The sequence below is a fragment of the Chanodichthys erythropterus genome, chromosome 3 (assembly GCF_024489055.1).
Source record: "Chanodichthys erythropterus isolate Z2021 chromosome 3, ASM2448905v1, whole genome shotgun sequence".
Taxonomy (NCBI): Eukaryota; Metazoa; Chordata; class Actinopteri; order Cypriniformes; family Xenocyprididae; genus Chanodichthys; species Chanodichthys erythropterus.
The window spans coordinates 46,829,981-46,845,622 of NC_090223.1; the positions used below are offsets into that span (position 1 = coordinate 46,829,981).

The 15,642-nt window shown below is 39.1% G+C and overlaps 1 protein-coding gene across 3 annotated transcripts in view; it reads left to right on the forward strand.

Moving 5' to 3' along the window:
* kank2 (KN motif and ankyrin repeat domains 2) overlaps window positions 1–15,642 on the forward strand; it is a 30,287-nt gene that overhangs the window by 383 nt on the left and 14,262 nt on the right. The window contains exons 1-4 of one of the 3 annotated variants that reach the window (XM_067382532.1): window positions 3,500–3,573; window positions 8,048–8,247; window positions 8,333–8,419; window positions 15,522–15,584. In XM_067382532.1, the coding sequence (XP_067238633.1) occupies window positions 15,539–15,584 (46 nt within the window). In that variant the 5' untranslated portion in view covers window positions 3,500–3,573; window positions 8,048–8,247; window positions 8,333–8,419; window positions 15,522–15,538. Of the gene's footprint in view, window positions 1–3,499; window positions 3,574–7,148; window positions 8,248–8,332; window positions 8,420–15,521; window positions 15,585–15,642 lie in introns of those variants that run through there. The other 2 variants (XM_067382531.1, XM_067382529.1) reach the window with 2 other exon arrangements.

Consider the following 15,642-nt stretch of genomic DNA (forward strand, 5'->3'; position numbering starts at 1 on the left):
ATAGAAGCGCGCACAATGCCTTTAATAGTGTGATCATCCGAGACTTCAGATACACGCATGTAGAATTATATTCAATTCATTATGGATATAATAAACTGTGATTATAGTGTTTAAGAAAGCATTTGTTTTAATGAGAAGCAGAGTTGGTTTGCGGGCGCGCGCTCTTTTTGTTAGTCAAATGTGAACACTTTGTATGCGTTTTATCTGAATATTGCTCTTGTAATGCTATCATTTAAATGGGCTCGACGAGGATGATGGATAAATGAGTGCTGATGGCGGTTTGGGGTAAATTCTTCATTAAATAAAAGCCCCGTGACTGCTGTGACTCTGGGGAGAGGGTGGGACTGCTGGAGTTTTTCATGACTTCCAGATGTTCATCACTTTGCTACAGCGAGTGGCTTTGAATTCATGGGCCTTGATTTGGTTGACCAGAAACTGTTGGGTTTAACACGTGCGTTTTAATGATTGTACAACGAGTCTGATTTAAATTAGCATCCCATTGATTGTAAAACACCTCTTGGAATGGAGAACGTGTGAAAAAGTAGGGAATGACAAACTCAGTTTAAGTTTTAGTGGGAATTATTACGCAAAATTATGTTTTAGTTGTAGTTTACTGTGGAGTCCTCAGGTAATGTCCCATTGAAAGTTTTTTAGCGTGTTGTTTCAGTCACGCCACGCGATTTTTGTTTTTGTTTTGGGGGTTAGCCTACTTTCTTTCTCGCCAGTCGTATGTTTAGTTAACACCTCACATTAGGTTGTAAAGTGATCACAACACGCGCTCGTTGTCGTATCGTAGCCTACTGCGCAGTCTCCAGAGCTCCTGAGACGCGCGCGACGCGGCAGTGGAATTCCACGACTTCACCCCTCGCGCAGGAATGCGCGGTCATAAACCCCATTTGTACGGTGGACCACACGCTGGGCGTCTAAATGTTGTTTGCAAGACTAATGAAATTAAGCCACGGGACTACGTGAAACTGTCTAGAGCGCTTTTAATTTCCTTTAATTGTTGATGTTTCTCAGCGTGCCACTCAATGATTGACATCCTCACAGGACACCGCCTACTCATTAGGAAAGTAAAAATCACAAATGGGATCTCAATGGTTTATCTTTGACTGTGTTGAGATTTTTTCCTGAGGTAAAAACTACAGTAATTTCACTCAAATCTCTAGAGTTTCCCAAGTGCTCAGAGATGTGTCTATGCTCTCCACATTCACTTTATAATCTTTATGTCTCACTATATGACAGCAATTGTCTTCTCATTTGTGTCTATTTGTAGTTTTCCTGAGGTATTTTAGGAAATGCTTCTGATACTTTGAAGCGTAACTCATTTCTATATATGGATCTATGCAAGAACGGGCAGCCTTTTGTCTCTAGAAAATGATCCTCAGCAATTTTATGGCTTGTCATGTTCACTTTAACACCCTCAGCAAGCATTATTCTGCTTGATGGGTGTGTAAATCTGTCTGTCACTTTAAATGTGATGTTAAATTCATTGTTGTCAATGATAACAATAGCCAAGCATGCAAACAGTCACCATCTTTCTATTCACTCTGCAGTAACTTTTTTTTTAGCTCAATACCCCATTAGTTCCCATTGAAGCGGCACCTCACACAAGTATATAAGACAGTGAAGCCTCATTGCTGTTGAAAATTATGAGTGCTTACCATTACTACATGCTTTTATGCTGTTTATTTTTATTTTATTTCTTTATTTGACAGGGATAACATGCATTAATCAACAGAAACATAATAATAAATGAGCTAGAGGTAACCCTATTGGCAAATTTGAACCAGTTTCTAAAATTAGAATAAAACAATTTATCAAAAATATTTCATTCAAACCAATACTAAAATCAGTGCAATACATACACAAACAAACAATATGGCACAAACAATAGCTGTCAAGGCTCACCGAATATCTAATAAGTCTAAAATTATTTAAATTAAACCTGCTTGTTGACATGTGAAATGAATATTCATTGTATATTTCTGTATGGATCTGTTTTTGTTTGTTTTTTTAAATAAAAAGGTCTATTTGACCTTCCAGTGAAATTACATTTCTCTCTGGCCAGACTTCTCCAATCATTTTATCCTCGTAAACTCCACCCTTTTCCTAAAATCCGATGCAAGCTAGCAGTCAGATCTGCCTCCATCCAATCAACAACCACTGGATTTTTTTCTTTCTTTCAACAATCCATTTCACTCAGATCAATGTCACAATAGTGAAGAAATGATCTGTCACTACGTCCGTTACATTGTGACTTTAAACTTTAAACTGTTACAATTTTGCAACTTTGCCCAGATATCACTGTCTGGCTGTGGAGAAATTCATGGCCATTTAAAAACAAATGCCCCAGTTTTGGTTAAGTTTAGCTTAAAGTGACCATGAATTTTACAGTGTTTATTATAAATGCTTTTTTCTTGGACATCATATTTTTTAAAGGATTAGTTCACTTTCAAATGAAAATTAGCCCAAGCTTTACTCGCCCTCAAGCCATCCTAGGTGTATATGACTTTCTTCTTTCTGATGAAAACAGTCAGAGTTATATTAATAAATATCCTGACGCACCTGAGCTTTATAATGACAGTGAGTAACATCAATGAGTATGAACCTGAAGAAAGTGCTTCCATCCACATCCATCTATCATAAACATACTCCACATGGCTCCAGGAGGTTAATAAAGGCCTTCTGAAGTGAAGTGATGTGTTTGTGTTAGAAAAATATCCATATTTAAAAAGTCATGAGGTCTAGCTTCTGCCAGACCACCTCCATATTCAACATACATAGAAAGTGTAAAACTCTAGCAGCTAAAAAAGGAAGCTAGATATTTTACCTCATGACTTGTTAAATATGGATATTTTTTTAGACAAATGCATCGCTTCACTTCAGAAGGCCTTTATTAACCCCCAGAGCTGTGTGAAGTACACGTTTATGATGGATGTGGATGGAGACACTTTCTTCAGCTCAGACTCGTGACCCCTGTTCACTACCATTAGGATATTTATTAATATTTCTCAGATTGTCTTCGTCAGAAAGAAGAAAGTCATATACACCTTGGATGGCTTGAGGGTGAGTAAAGCTTGAGGTAATTTTCATTTGAAAGTGAACTAATCCTTTAATCTTCATTTGCCCTCACAATCTTCAAAAATAACTTCAAAATAACCTCTCCTCCCTCTTGCAGCTCATCTCTTCTCCTCTTTGATGATGCGTTTACTGGTATGTGGGCGGGGCAACCTGTCACTCACATGACATCACTGCAATAGCAAATTACAACCATCCAATCAATTCCTTGATTAACAAAATCAAGTGCTGCCCGACATTTTTTCTTGTTCAAAAAGCCATTTCACACATCACAACAGAGAAGAAAAGACAATCGCAGCTTTCCATTTTCTAACTTTAAGACGTAATTGATTAAGAACGTGGCTTATTGCACAAGTAATTTTGGAACCTTTCTGCAATATGTGCCTCATTTTTTGCCCACCAGAAAGTGAAGAGCCATTCTAATCCAGAGAAGACGTTAATCTGAAGGGGAGGATGGAAATTTTAGAACAGACTTGAGTCCCTAGAGTGAAGGTGTGTCTCAGTGTTTGTCTGCTGCATGTGTGGGACATGTGTTCTGGGGTGTGCGCTGCTGCCCGCCGTGCTCGTCTAACCTAGAAAAGCTCAATGAACTCGCTGCACAACCTTCAACACACTTTCAATGTACACTCATCGTTTCATAGTAACGTTATATTCAGCTCTGTCAGGATGTATTCCACACAGCTGCACTCTGGAAAAGTTTTGGTTTCCAGAGGGCTTGATCCTTGAAATGGCAGAGGCTGTGAATGTTCCCCATGAAATCTGCTTCCCTTACTCTTTGTTTACATTAGCGAGCAGAGTCTGACTAACTCCTAAAGTTTCCCCACCACAGCTGTCCCGACCACAGAGATGAATCGGCACCCCTTACATACTCGTGACCTTATTGCTGCTGCATGACACTACACTTACAACGTGTCTCTTTTGTTTCTTTCTTTCTTCTTTTAAGCATTCATATTCCCCCCCAGCTTCTCCGTATAACCCGTAATCCTGGTTCTCACAGGAATTTGCCGTTAATTCTTATTTGGAGGAGTAAATTTGGATGTCTGTGGTGATTCCTGTTGCCCAGCTCCACCCCACAGGCCGTTTCCTGTCGAAGGTCAGCACAATGACCAATGGCATCGCGGCGTGTTTGTTCTGCTCCGGCAGTAACGTGAGCAGGGAGAGGCCCCTCCCTGGGCCTTGAGCTTTGGCTTCAGGCCTTGGTGTTTCTGTTGATGCCGTCGTTTTCTCCATATACCACTCCCTAATGTAAAAAACAGCCCTGTATGTGGAGGGCATGCAGACACTTTCCAGCATTGGTCATAATTCTTCATGAGGTCCTGGTTGGGACATTGCAGCAGCCTATGTATACAAAGATAGCAGCGGGTCCGTTACATGACACCTAACCCAGTGAAAATGTCTCCAAAAGCTCCACAAAACCAGAAGAACTGAGCACTGTCATTTACAGAGTTATTTATGTTGTTCTTCCATGCTTGGATATCAACAAGATCTGTTAGAATCTGGACCACCAATAGAGAAGTATTCCAAAATGAACAAATATGCCTCCCAAATTCAAGATAAGGAGTCAGAAAATGCCCCTGCACAATTAAAACTAAATCTATTATGGCTGTCGCGATTAATGTGAAATGCGAAAATGAATGAAAAGTGTTGATTGCGGCATTAAATTTAGATATTCTCAAGTTGCATCAGATTTCTTTTTCACGTGTTATTTCGCAATGTATCTGCTGAGCTTATGAATGCAATGGCCATTCAGATGCGTTTAGATTTGTTACAACCTCATCAGGAGTAAAGGTCCGTTCACGTCCGATAACTGTAACTAAATTTTTAATAATCATTCTAATTCTCTGATAATAGTGAAATACTCACTAAAACCATAACGATAACGAAACAGAGAAACAGTATTATTGGAATCACTTTCAGAAAGGTTTTGATTTTCTAGTTGATGAACCATTAAAACATTGACAGCCAATCAGAATCCACTCAAGCTCAAACATTTGAAGCAGCAGACAACAAAATTTATAATATAACATAACGTTATCATCATTTGATGTGGACGCTAATATACCTGCCCAGCCAAAAAAAAAAAAGTCGCTGTTTGGATTTTAATAGGCAAATATCTATAAATGGATCATTATTACAGTGATTATTATGTTTCTAGCATGTTATATGTTTGGCAACGGTTCTTTTAACCCTTAAAGATGGAGTGTGTAGCTTTTCATTTCTTAAACAACCATGTAGGAAGACACATCATGGCCATATTCCAGGATGACAATGTCAAGATTGACCAGGGTTAGAATTGTGAAAGTATGGTTCAGAGAGCATGAAGAATCATTTTCACACATGAATTGGCACCTCTGAGGATGTGGGATGTGCTGGAGGAGACTTGCTCATCTCAAGATCTTGACCAAAAATGTATGCACCACTTGATGGAAATAAATGTTGTGATGTTATTTCCATCAGGAGGTGCATCATTTTTTTGGTCAAGATCTTGTATTGACAATGCAAGAGGTGAGCACTCTGTAAAATCTACTCCAGCACATCCCAAAAACTTAGACTAAACTTACACAAGTTAAACTCAGTGCCAATTCATGTGTGAAAATCCAAACCATTCTTTCGCACTTTGAGCCTGATGAATCTTGACATTGTCATCCTGGAATATGGCCATGATACATCTTAATACATGGTTGTTTAGGAAATGAAAAGCTACACACTCCATCTTAGGGTTAAAAGAACCGTTGCCAAACATATAAAATGCTAGAAACATAATAATCAATTTAATAATGATCCATCCATAGGTATTTGCCTAATAAAATCCATAAAATTGGCCGGGCAGTGTAGTTATCTTTATAGTTATTATTCTTGGTGTAAATTGGCCTTAAGTGTTGTTGAACTTCTGTAGTTCAAAGACATGGCACAGTTCCCTCTTTGTCTTGTGTGTTTTCTTGAGTGGTCAGAGGAATGTACTGAATACAGTCGCAATTGGGACTCATTGGGTTCATTTTTCACCCTGTAGTCCTGAGACTTAGTTAACTTTTCCTTAAGCCTCGTCCTGTCCTGCTGTGCCTTTTTGCAGCATATGGTCAGCAAAGAGCTCAAAACGTAAAGCCAATGGTATTTGAAATGAGTCACGCTGGGTTTCTTAGTCTGAGAGCTGCCTTTGCTGCTAAAGTATTTTTGCTCTAGAAGTTTCCCTTTAAATATCACTCTCTCCTGGTGTCCGTCGTGGACCTACACCCTTTCTGCTCTCGTTCCTGTTAAATTTACAGTTTTTTTTTTTTCTGTACTCTCTTACTGTTTAAATCTTTTCTGTTTTTCTCTCCCTGCCTAATTTTTAAGTCTCCCCTTCTCCTCTGCTAAGAGGAAGTGACCGACTAGTTTCTGGGTCTTTGGGGAACTGCAGCTCCCTTTCCTGTAACTCTTTCTAAACCTGAACTCATGCTGTTCGTACACATGTACAACGGTTCTCAATGGACCGTTACCCTTATAATTACCCTCAAGTAGTCCAGGGCACAGTATCTTCCTCATCTATCTAAATGTTGTGAACTTTTGTTGAGTATGTGCTTGACATTGCATGTGTGGTTGAAAGCGGACATTTCTATTGTTGGCCCTAAAACATAATTGTGTACTTTTTAGGTGTCAATCTTTTGAGCGTCACTACAAAGTTTGCTTTTGTTGTATGTGCAGGATTAGCATATCCGAAATCAATCACTATCCACATGATTTTTTTAAAATGACTTTACAGTATACTAAACTTCATGTTACAGTATGTTATGTGACATGATATATGGTGCTGTATCTGTATATACAGTCTGAGGCCACTACTAAAAAAATCTATTTTGAACATTTACACTACCATTCAAACGTTTGTGGTCAGTAAGATTTTTTTTAATGAAAGAAATTGAACACTTTTATTCAGCAAGAATGCATTATAAACTGATCAAAAGTGAAAGTAAAGACATTTATAATGTCACAAAAGATTTCTATTCAAATAAATGCTGCTTAATTGAAAATTAACAATAATGTCATAGTATTTGGTTTCTCCCCTGTTTTAGCTGCATCAACTCCATAGGTTTGTGTAAAATTTAATGTTTTTTGGCTTTAAATTTTGATGTTTCTTTGCTTTACAACTTTGTTTATTTCTAGTTTTAAATTAGATTTTGAATTTCAATTTTCTGAACTCTTTTATGTGTTGCTTTTGTTTTTTTATGGTCAAAACAAAATGTCAGTGTCCATATTATGTCCATAACTTCACCATATTTACTCGTAAACCAGTAGTGAGAACATCCAGAAAAAGAAACCGCACACTAGACCAGTTTATGGTTACAGTAAGATCTTTTTGTTTTCCAGAAAGAATGGCACTTTCTCAGCAGTGGGCAAATGAGAAGCATTACGTGTGTTTTAAAGGCAGTTTCTCTCTCTCTCTCTCTCTCTCTCTCTCTCTCTCTCTCTCCCTGTGCTCCTCCCATTTCTATATTAGAACCAGCTGTGGAGTTTGAGGCTGAATGAATGGCTCTTTGTGATTTGGCTGTCACTTCTGTATAAAGCTCTGTTTCTATCTCTCTCTAGATACTGGCATGACAAAAGTGTTGGAACAATGTAACCTAATGTTCCCACTTTGACATTGTTACTCCATAAAAAAACATATCAATTCGCCACTAAGACTGCAGAAATGCATTTTTGATGTTGTGCTTTAGAAGAGCATGCACTTGACACTTCAAAATGGTTTATATGACCAGAAATGAAATGTCTGCATGAAATTTTGAGGATAATTTTCCAGTCATGTAGATCTTTAACCACAAAGTCTTTGAGCCCTGCTGTTGAGGAAGTCTTTGAGGTGTAGGAGTGTTTGTGAAGGTCCACAAAGTTCTGGAATGTTTCTGGGTGCCGTCTGGTGTCCGGCAGGGGTGTGTCTGTCTCTCTGGGTTTGACTCAATAGAACTCTGGACCAAAAACATCACTTACATTGCAGAGCTTTCCCAGGCTCAGGACGATTTGCCAAGTAACATGTTGTTGTGGTTGAGGGAGACGAAGGGTGTGTTGTGGTGGTAAGCAAAGATGATACAGAGCCAAGACGAATTAGTCTCTAACAGAAGAGGCTTTTTTGGATCAACAGTCTTAAGGAGTGGCTTCTCTTGTGCTTGGGATGACATCGAGCGTCTAAAATGAAGGGTGGGACTGAAATCATACAAAGTATCTGCCAATGGTAGTCACAATTTGAGCTGTTCTTTAAATAAATCTTTTTTTCCCCCTTCAGGATTTTTGGTGGCACCCACAAGAGAGTCGCAGGAATCGAAAGAGGAGAGCGAGGAGGTCGGGGAAGAGAGACCATCATTGTAGCACAGTGAGTTAGAGGTCCTGCGTTCTTTCATTCATGTTTTTCGGTTGTATGCGAGAACAAGGGAAAATACCTTCCTTTTTCCTGCTGCGACAAATGTAACAATGGCCCTGTTTACACCTGGTATTAAAAGTGTTTTGGTCGATTGGATCACAAGTAGATTAGGGAGACATATACCTGTTTACACCTGGTGTTTTAATCTTTCTCTTTTGTCCACTTTCAACCACTTGTGTCCTGTTTTCTTTGAGGGCAGGGGAGGTAAATATATGGGCTTTTTCAGATCTTTCGATCAAATGGACAAAGCAAGTGTGCGCAATTTACATATGAACATTACCAGAGACAACGCAAAAACATACGGCGAGCTTCAGCTTTCGTTTCTGCTCTGACAGCAGCAAGACCGGCTGAACACAGTGAGTGTGTCTTAGAAATTGGTGAGAGAACATTGTGCTTGGTACATTTATTGTCTTCAAACCAAACTTGGGTCTTCAGCTGACAAAGTTTAAATCCTGCCTATCTAGCACGCTTCCCATAATGTTTATGCATTAAGTCAGTAGGCGGAGAATAGTTGTATTTTGTGTCTGTTCAAAAACATTTGACCACGAATGTCTACTCTACTAAAACAATCCAGTCGAATGAGTTCTACCTCTGGAAGTGGTGGAAAGCAGACAAATTGAAAACATTTTAAACTCCATTTACACCTGTATTTAGCATCGCCCACTTGTGATCCAATCAACCAAAACGTATCTGAATACAAGGCAGAAACAGGACAAAGGTGAGGTCAGAAGTGTTGTGTGTTTAAAAAAAAAAAACTTATGACACTGAAGAAAGACACCCTCAACCTGACAAGTGACATGTGTGTATTGCCACAATTGGTCAAATAATTAGCAAATTTCATTCATCATTACTGCAAATAGTTCATTCTGAAACATTCAATGACTATCCATTATGACATGTCTGACATGACATTTTTATCTTTATGTACACAATAATAATCTTTTACATTGTAATCCTTTTATTTTGAATATTTGGCATGTTTGGCATATTCCTGGTTTGTAGATAAGGATCACAAATTCCTCTTGTGTAACCTGCCTGTATGTAACAAGCAGTGTGTATGCACATTGTGCACCCGACTATAGGCGCATATTACTAACACACACTTTAAATAACAAAAAAAAGTACTGCGCCATTGACTTTAGACCAGGTTTCAGTTGGTGAGTGGCACAGTCGTTTTCAGTTGCCTCAAAATAGCAATCACCAACAATGTGCCTGAACACACCTCGTTTTCAGACCAGCACGCCCATGGGTAAACAGATAGGCGTAAGTGCATTTGCTATGTAAACAACGTGGGCTCTGGACGTGAAAATGAAAACTGAAACTGGCAAAAAGCACTTGCATCGTGCCTGGCATCGCATTGTGCCAGGTGTAGGGCTGAACGATATATCGCATGAGATTGTCACGTGCATTTCATCAGTAAAGCCGGTTCCCTGATTGCCGCTAAATCACCATCACCTGCTTTCAAATGGAGCGCCATTTAATAGACAGAGCCGTAGATCACTGACAAGCTACGCAATATCGCGTTCATTATCGAAGGCGATTGATTCATCTGCGATATGAACGCGATATTGCGTGGCTTGTCAGTGATCTACGGCTCTGTCTATTAAATGCCGCTCCATTTGAAAGCAGGTGATGGCGATTTAGCCATCAGGGAACCGGCTTTACTGACGAAATGCGCGTGACAAACGCATGCGATATATCGGCCAGCCCAGGTGTATGATAGGGATCATAAAGTGGGACTGAAAAATCACTGTATAGATCTCTACTTGTGGGATTTTACAGGCAGGATTGGGACGAAATGCAAAAGTTGCAGGCAAGAAGTAATTAAAACTTTAGTGGGTGCAGAACAAAATCTCGCACTGACTTCAACAGTGAGTTATTTAACTCTAACTGCTATCTTTAGACAAGATACAAATTACTCAAACATCGCCCTTGAGTTTAAGGAGTCAATTTATTCCTGGATTGTAGATAAGGATCCCAAATTCCACGTCATAGCCAAGAAAAATGAAGCAGCTTGTTGCGAACGGACCTTGAAATTCACACAGTGATAAAGGAACCTTTGAAGCATTAAAACCGAACACCCTTTAATGTTTATCTGTTCCTCAGAAAGCTTGCTTGAGTGAAACTAATGACCAGACATTCTATTTGACATGTTTTCATAATATTAAAAACTTTGAGGAATTCTGTTTTCCTGACTCCACGAACATGGTAAAATTACTCCTACTAGCCACCAAATGTATGCCGTTATAAGATTTCCCTACATCCTCTTTCCCTTGATTGCTAATCTTAATGATGTGGCGGTGGGTGGGGGAGACCCTGGTGGCAGGAGATGTCAACTTCCGCTGTTCTGGAATGTAAAGCGAGGGAAGTTGGGAGAGAGGTATGGAGAGAGGGGCATGGGTTTGGGGCAACACATTCCTTCTGGAGGAGGGTAGAGATCAGCATGCCACTGAGAAATGGCAGGGCGCTGCCGGGAAGGGGGGCACACTGTGCTCTGTTCACCGTCATGTCAATGGGACACTGTTTATGAGCAGACAAAGAGGGAGGAAGGTCACCGGCACACATGCACGCATGCCTCTCTGCAGTAGTAGCTGGTGCAGCAGGCAGGAGAGGGTGAACATGGTGGGCTGGAGAAGGGGATTGTTTGGGAGCATAAAGCAAAGCATTGAAATGGCAAGAGTCAGGAAACTAGGTTTCGACATTAACTGACTTAATGCAATGTGAATGGCCCTGCGCAAAATTTGCCCTCACAATAGCTGCGTTTACTTGGACCCTTATAATCCGATTGTAATCAGACTATTAGTACAGTCGGAATAAAAAAGTCACATGTAACCACACCAATGAATTGGCCAGATCCGATTAAAATTTCATTTGGATTGTAAGGGGTGGTTTAAAACTTTTCTAATGATTGAGAGGACATGTAAACACTTGATTGGATAGAAAACCGAAACTGGAAAGTTCTGCGCATGTGCAATGATGAAAATGATGTATAACATGTGGAACGAGTTGTTTTTGTTGTTGTTGTTGTTGAATGAAGTGTCGTAAATGACTTTCGTGTCATTTTAAAATTCTTCTTCCATTCATCGTCTGTGAAGTGGAGCTGGACAATGTCCCACCAGTTGTTGCTTCAGACTCATTCTCAGACGACTTGTTTTTTGGGTGCGGGAATGTGCGTTTTTACTGCTGGATAAATATGAGCAGCACATCACAATGGTCCAAAACAACATCTGACAAGTTACGATGCTCAAAGTTCAATGCAAAGGGAGATCTTTTCTTTTAAAGACATCACTTTTTAAGGACTACAACAAATGGCTGGTAGGGACTACAATGAGCTTCTTCCCGGGTTTTGTGAATGCAAAGCCAAAGAATATAACACCGTGTCTACAACGGACATGAGTGACGCTATGCAACACGAAAGGTAATTTTCAAAAATATATAATTGGGGCACTTTAATAATAATATATATTTAAAAAAAAAAAAAAAAAAAAAAAAACGATGATTATTATTAATCAATTATACTGATATGTAATCACAAAATTTTAGCCAAATTGTGCAGCCCTACAAAAAAAGCACAGCAGGTCAATAAACAGGGAACAAGCAGGACCGGAAACAGCAAAACAGGCAGACAGAAAACACAGGGGAACGCTCGGAATTGCAACAACAGTTAACAATACTTCGCGGTGAGGTGGTGTGAGTGGAAGTCCTTTATAGTCCTGATAATGAGCAGCAGCTGGGTGTGGTGATTAGTGATTAGTGTTAAGTGTGTGCAGGTGAGTGGCAGAGAGGATGATGGGAGATGTAGTCCGGGAACTGACAGGAACAGACGGTGATCATGACATTTTCTTTGTAATGTCTGTTTTTTAAATTGTTAAAATAAATCATAAATATAAATTTAAATTTATGTAAAAATGTACATTTAAATCACACTAGCAATTTTTTTCAGAAAAATCGCAATTCAATTTTTGTCCCCACATCGTGCCTCCCTAATGCTAGAACATTCTGAATGATTGCTATCACTTTGCTATGCAGTTGTGGGAGTGTTTGAAGTGGTTTTTACCATGTTGCTAGGGTATTCTGAATGGTTGCTAGGTGGATGAAAGTCAAAAGAGCCCATCCCTTTGGCTCTATGATAATTTGTTCTTTAGATATTTAGGGCTTTTTTTGCCCATTTTATCAATTTCCAGGTGAAAGTCATAAGTAGGTTATGTCTGCTTAGAAAAGTAACTCTTCAGAAAGCTGCTTGATTTGACATAATACAAACAATGCAGTATAAAAAAGTTTATTACATCAGAGTTTGTTCAAATCTTAATTCTAAATATGAGCAATAATAATAGAAATGTTAGAATAATAGTAGAGCAGAGAAATAAGAGTGAGAGACAGAGAGATGGGTTGGAGGAGAGTAAGGGTGTTTATGACATAGCGAAAGAGACAGAGAAGTTTGTACGTTATTGCTGAGGGCTGGATATTTGTCATGCTGTGTGCCTTTACTGAAGTCTCTAATTATGGCTCATCAACCGCCCCCCTGTCAGCACTCACCACAGCACTGTCGCTCACTCTTCTCACGTACACACACACAAATCTGTGTAAGCGTGTTCACACACACACTAATATTTTCTCAAGCGTACTCAACATTCATCTGTGGCTGTGGCTGGGGAATAAAAAAATCCACTAATTAAGATGCTATTGACTTAAGTGTCTCTGTATGTTTTCATAAAATCTAAATTTACAGGTTTTATTCAATTCAGAAGTTTTATTTAACATCATATAAATACATACATTTATACCACAAACCATAAAATTAATTTGTTTGTGTGTTAAATCAGGTGGATAGTACCTTTGAGATGTTAATTAACCGTTAAAGTGCTGTTTTTTACATTCTGCATTTCATTTACATTAACATAAGGGAACTTTCCCTCCAAAATCTCTCTTTTAATTAAACTGTATGACTTGTGAAAACTAGTATATTTGTTATTCTTGACTTATTATCCCTATTTGGTAAAGATACCTCAATCAGAGAGCCCATTTTGTCGACTTAAGGTCTTCAAAATACCAAATCAGTTCAGTCAGTGTTTCCGTATGCCCTACTTTTCCCCAGAAACAGGCAAGAACATAAACAGACTGAGAGGGTCATGAGATTAGAGAGGGGAAAGATTTGTGTGAGGCAGCAAGGAAGAAGCAATTTCCCATTATGAACCGAAATGACTGGAGCGGTCAGCAGTTCTCTTTGAGATGTCTGTGTAGCCCAAATCTGTGGTCTAATATGTTGTTAATGTTGGGGATAGAGATAGCCCATGGCAATGCCAGTGTTAGAGATTGCTAAAGCATACAGTACCACCTTCCCCCCACCCCACTAACTAATGACCTAGAAAGTTAATCTTTGGCAAAAAGGCACATTAGCTGAGAAAGATGCAATGCTGAGCAGTCTGAAAGCACAAGACAAAGAACCAGATGAATAAGTGATAATATGTTTATAGAAAGGCATATACATGTAATGCATCAGTTTCGTTTTAACTAATTGATTTAAGGTTGACTTCCTTTCTTCAGTTAAGACAACTGAGGGAGCGGAAGAAGAAAGAGCTGGCAGAGGCCAGCTGCTATCTCCTGATCATCAGCTGACAGAGTGAGGAAAAATAAGGGAGATAGAAATCATGGAAAAAGTGTGGGAGAGAAAGGCAGAGCAATAGTGCCTGAGTGTGTTTTTTACAGTACCTCAATTCTGAGAATCACAGAGAGCGTATTCAGATGATTCCTAATAAGGCTGTAACTAGACGCTCTTTCTCCTGTTGTCGCCTGCCAGAAAACTTTCCCCTCTCTTTCCTCTCTCCTTCAAACAAGAGAACTAGAAACAAACAGAAACCGAACAGTCTAAAGCCCAAAGTATACTTGTTTTTTTTTTTGTGTATACATACAGTCGAACACATAGCCTTTCAAAGTACACTCCATTTGATAGTGTGCGCAAATGTAGGTAGTTGACACATGCACTCTAGAAAGTTTCATCTTTGTCCAGTGCCTGCGCTATTTTTCTCCAGAAGTTATGAGCGACAGTGCTTGAAATGGGCCGGTACGCGCCGGTACAATGCAGGCTTGTCAATGCAGGGATCTGTTGTTGTTGTTGCAGTCTCCGGTATTTTTTTGTTGTTATTGTTGTTGTTCTGTCTCTTTAGGTTCGTTTTCTACATTGTGGAACAACTGATCAGTGCAAAACAAATTCACTGTGCATGGTTACAAAAAATTGGGCTGCGCACGTTCTATTCTGGTGACGAATGCATAAAAAATCGGAGTATACTTAAATTTGTTAGATAAAGCAGGGGATGAATCACAGGAAGTTTGACCCGCCACACACCACCCAAATTAAGGCCTGAACCCCCAAAGGAAGTCAAAACAAAAGCTTTATGTGAGATCTTAATTCTAGAATTGAGATATTTCAGTAAAATTTCAACTATTCTCAAATGTCAAAATTTCTCAGTTTCTAACCCAACATAGGTTACAAAGGTTACTAAATAAACTTTAAAGTGCCCTTTTCCTGCTGTGAACCCAATGCCAGTACTGTGGATTTCGAGCTTATCCCCTGCTGGATTACGGATTTAATTTGTACGCACTGCTTAATTTCTGATTTAAGGTTGGCATGAACCAGAGATTGTGATAGTCTTTTTTTCCCTATTGTGAAATATATCTAAGGGAAATTACTTCTCAAAGAAGAAAAAATGTAGGGTGGGACTTGATTGGATTGTCACTGTTTGGTATCGCTTATGTGAGTGACAGGTTGCTGGAGGATAGACAACCCGTCACTCACATGAGCAATACCAAACTGTCCTGCCCTTGTGCCAGTGCACACGTAATTATCAAGTTAACGAGGGCACATGAATTTAAAAAAAATTATAATGTGCATGGATAAATCATTTACAATAAATACTGCAATATTCCATTTAAAAAAAAAAAAAAGGGTCAATTTTGATTTCATGCTGACTTCAAAAAATTGTGAGTGAAATCTGGAAGCTGGCCATAAATCTCATGAGTTCAAAGGGAAAATACTTACATTATCTCTCTTATCCAGGAGAGATTGGCTGGTGAATGACAATCATGGCTCAGGTGCTTCATATGGACTCCAGTTTTCCTGGTAAGGTCCTATTTTTAAATCGAGTACTGCACATAATATAATGTTTATATATATTATC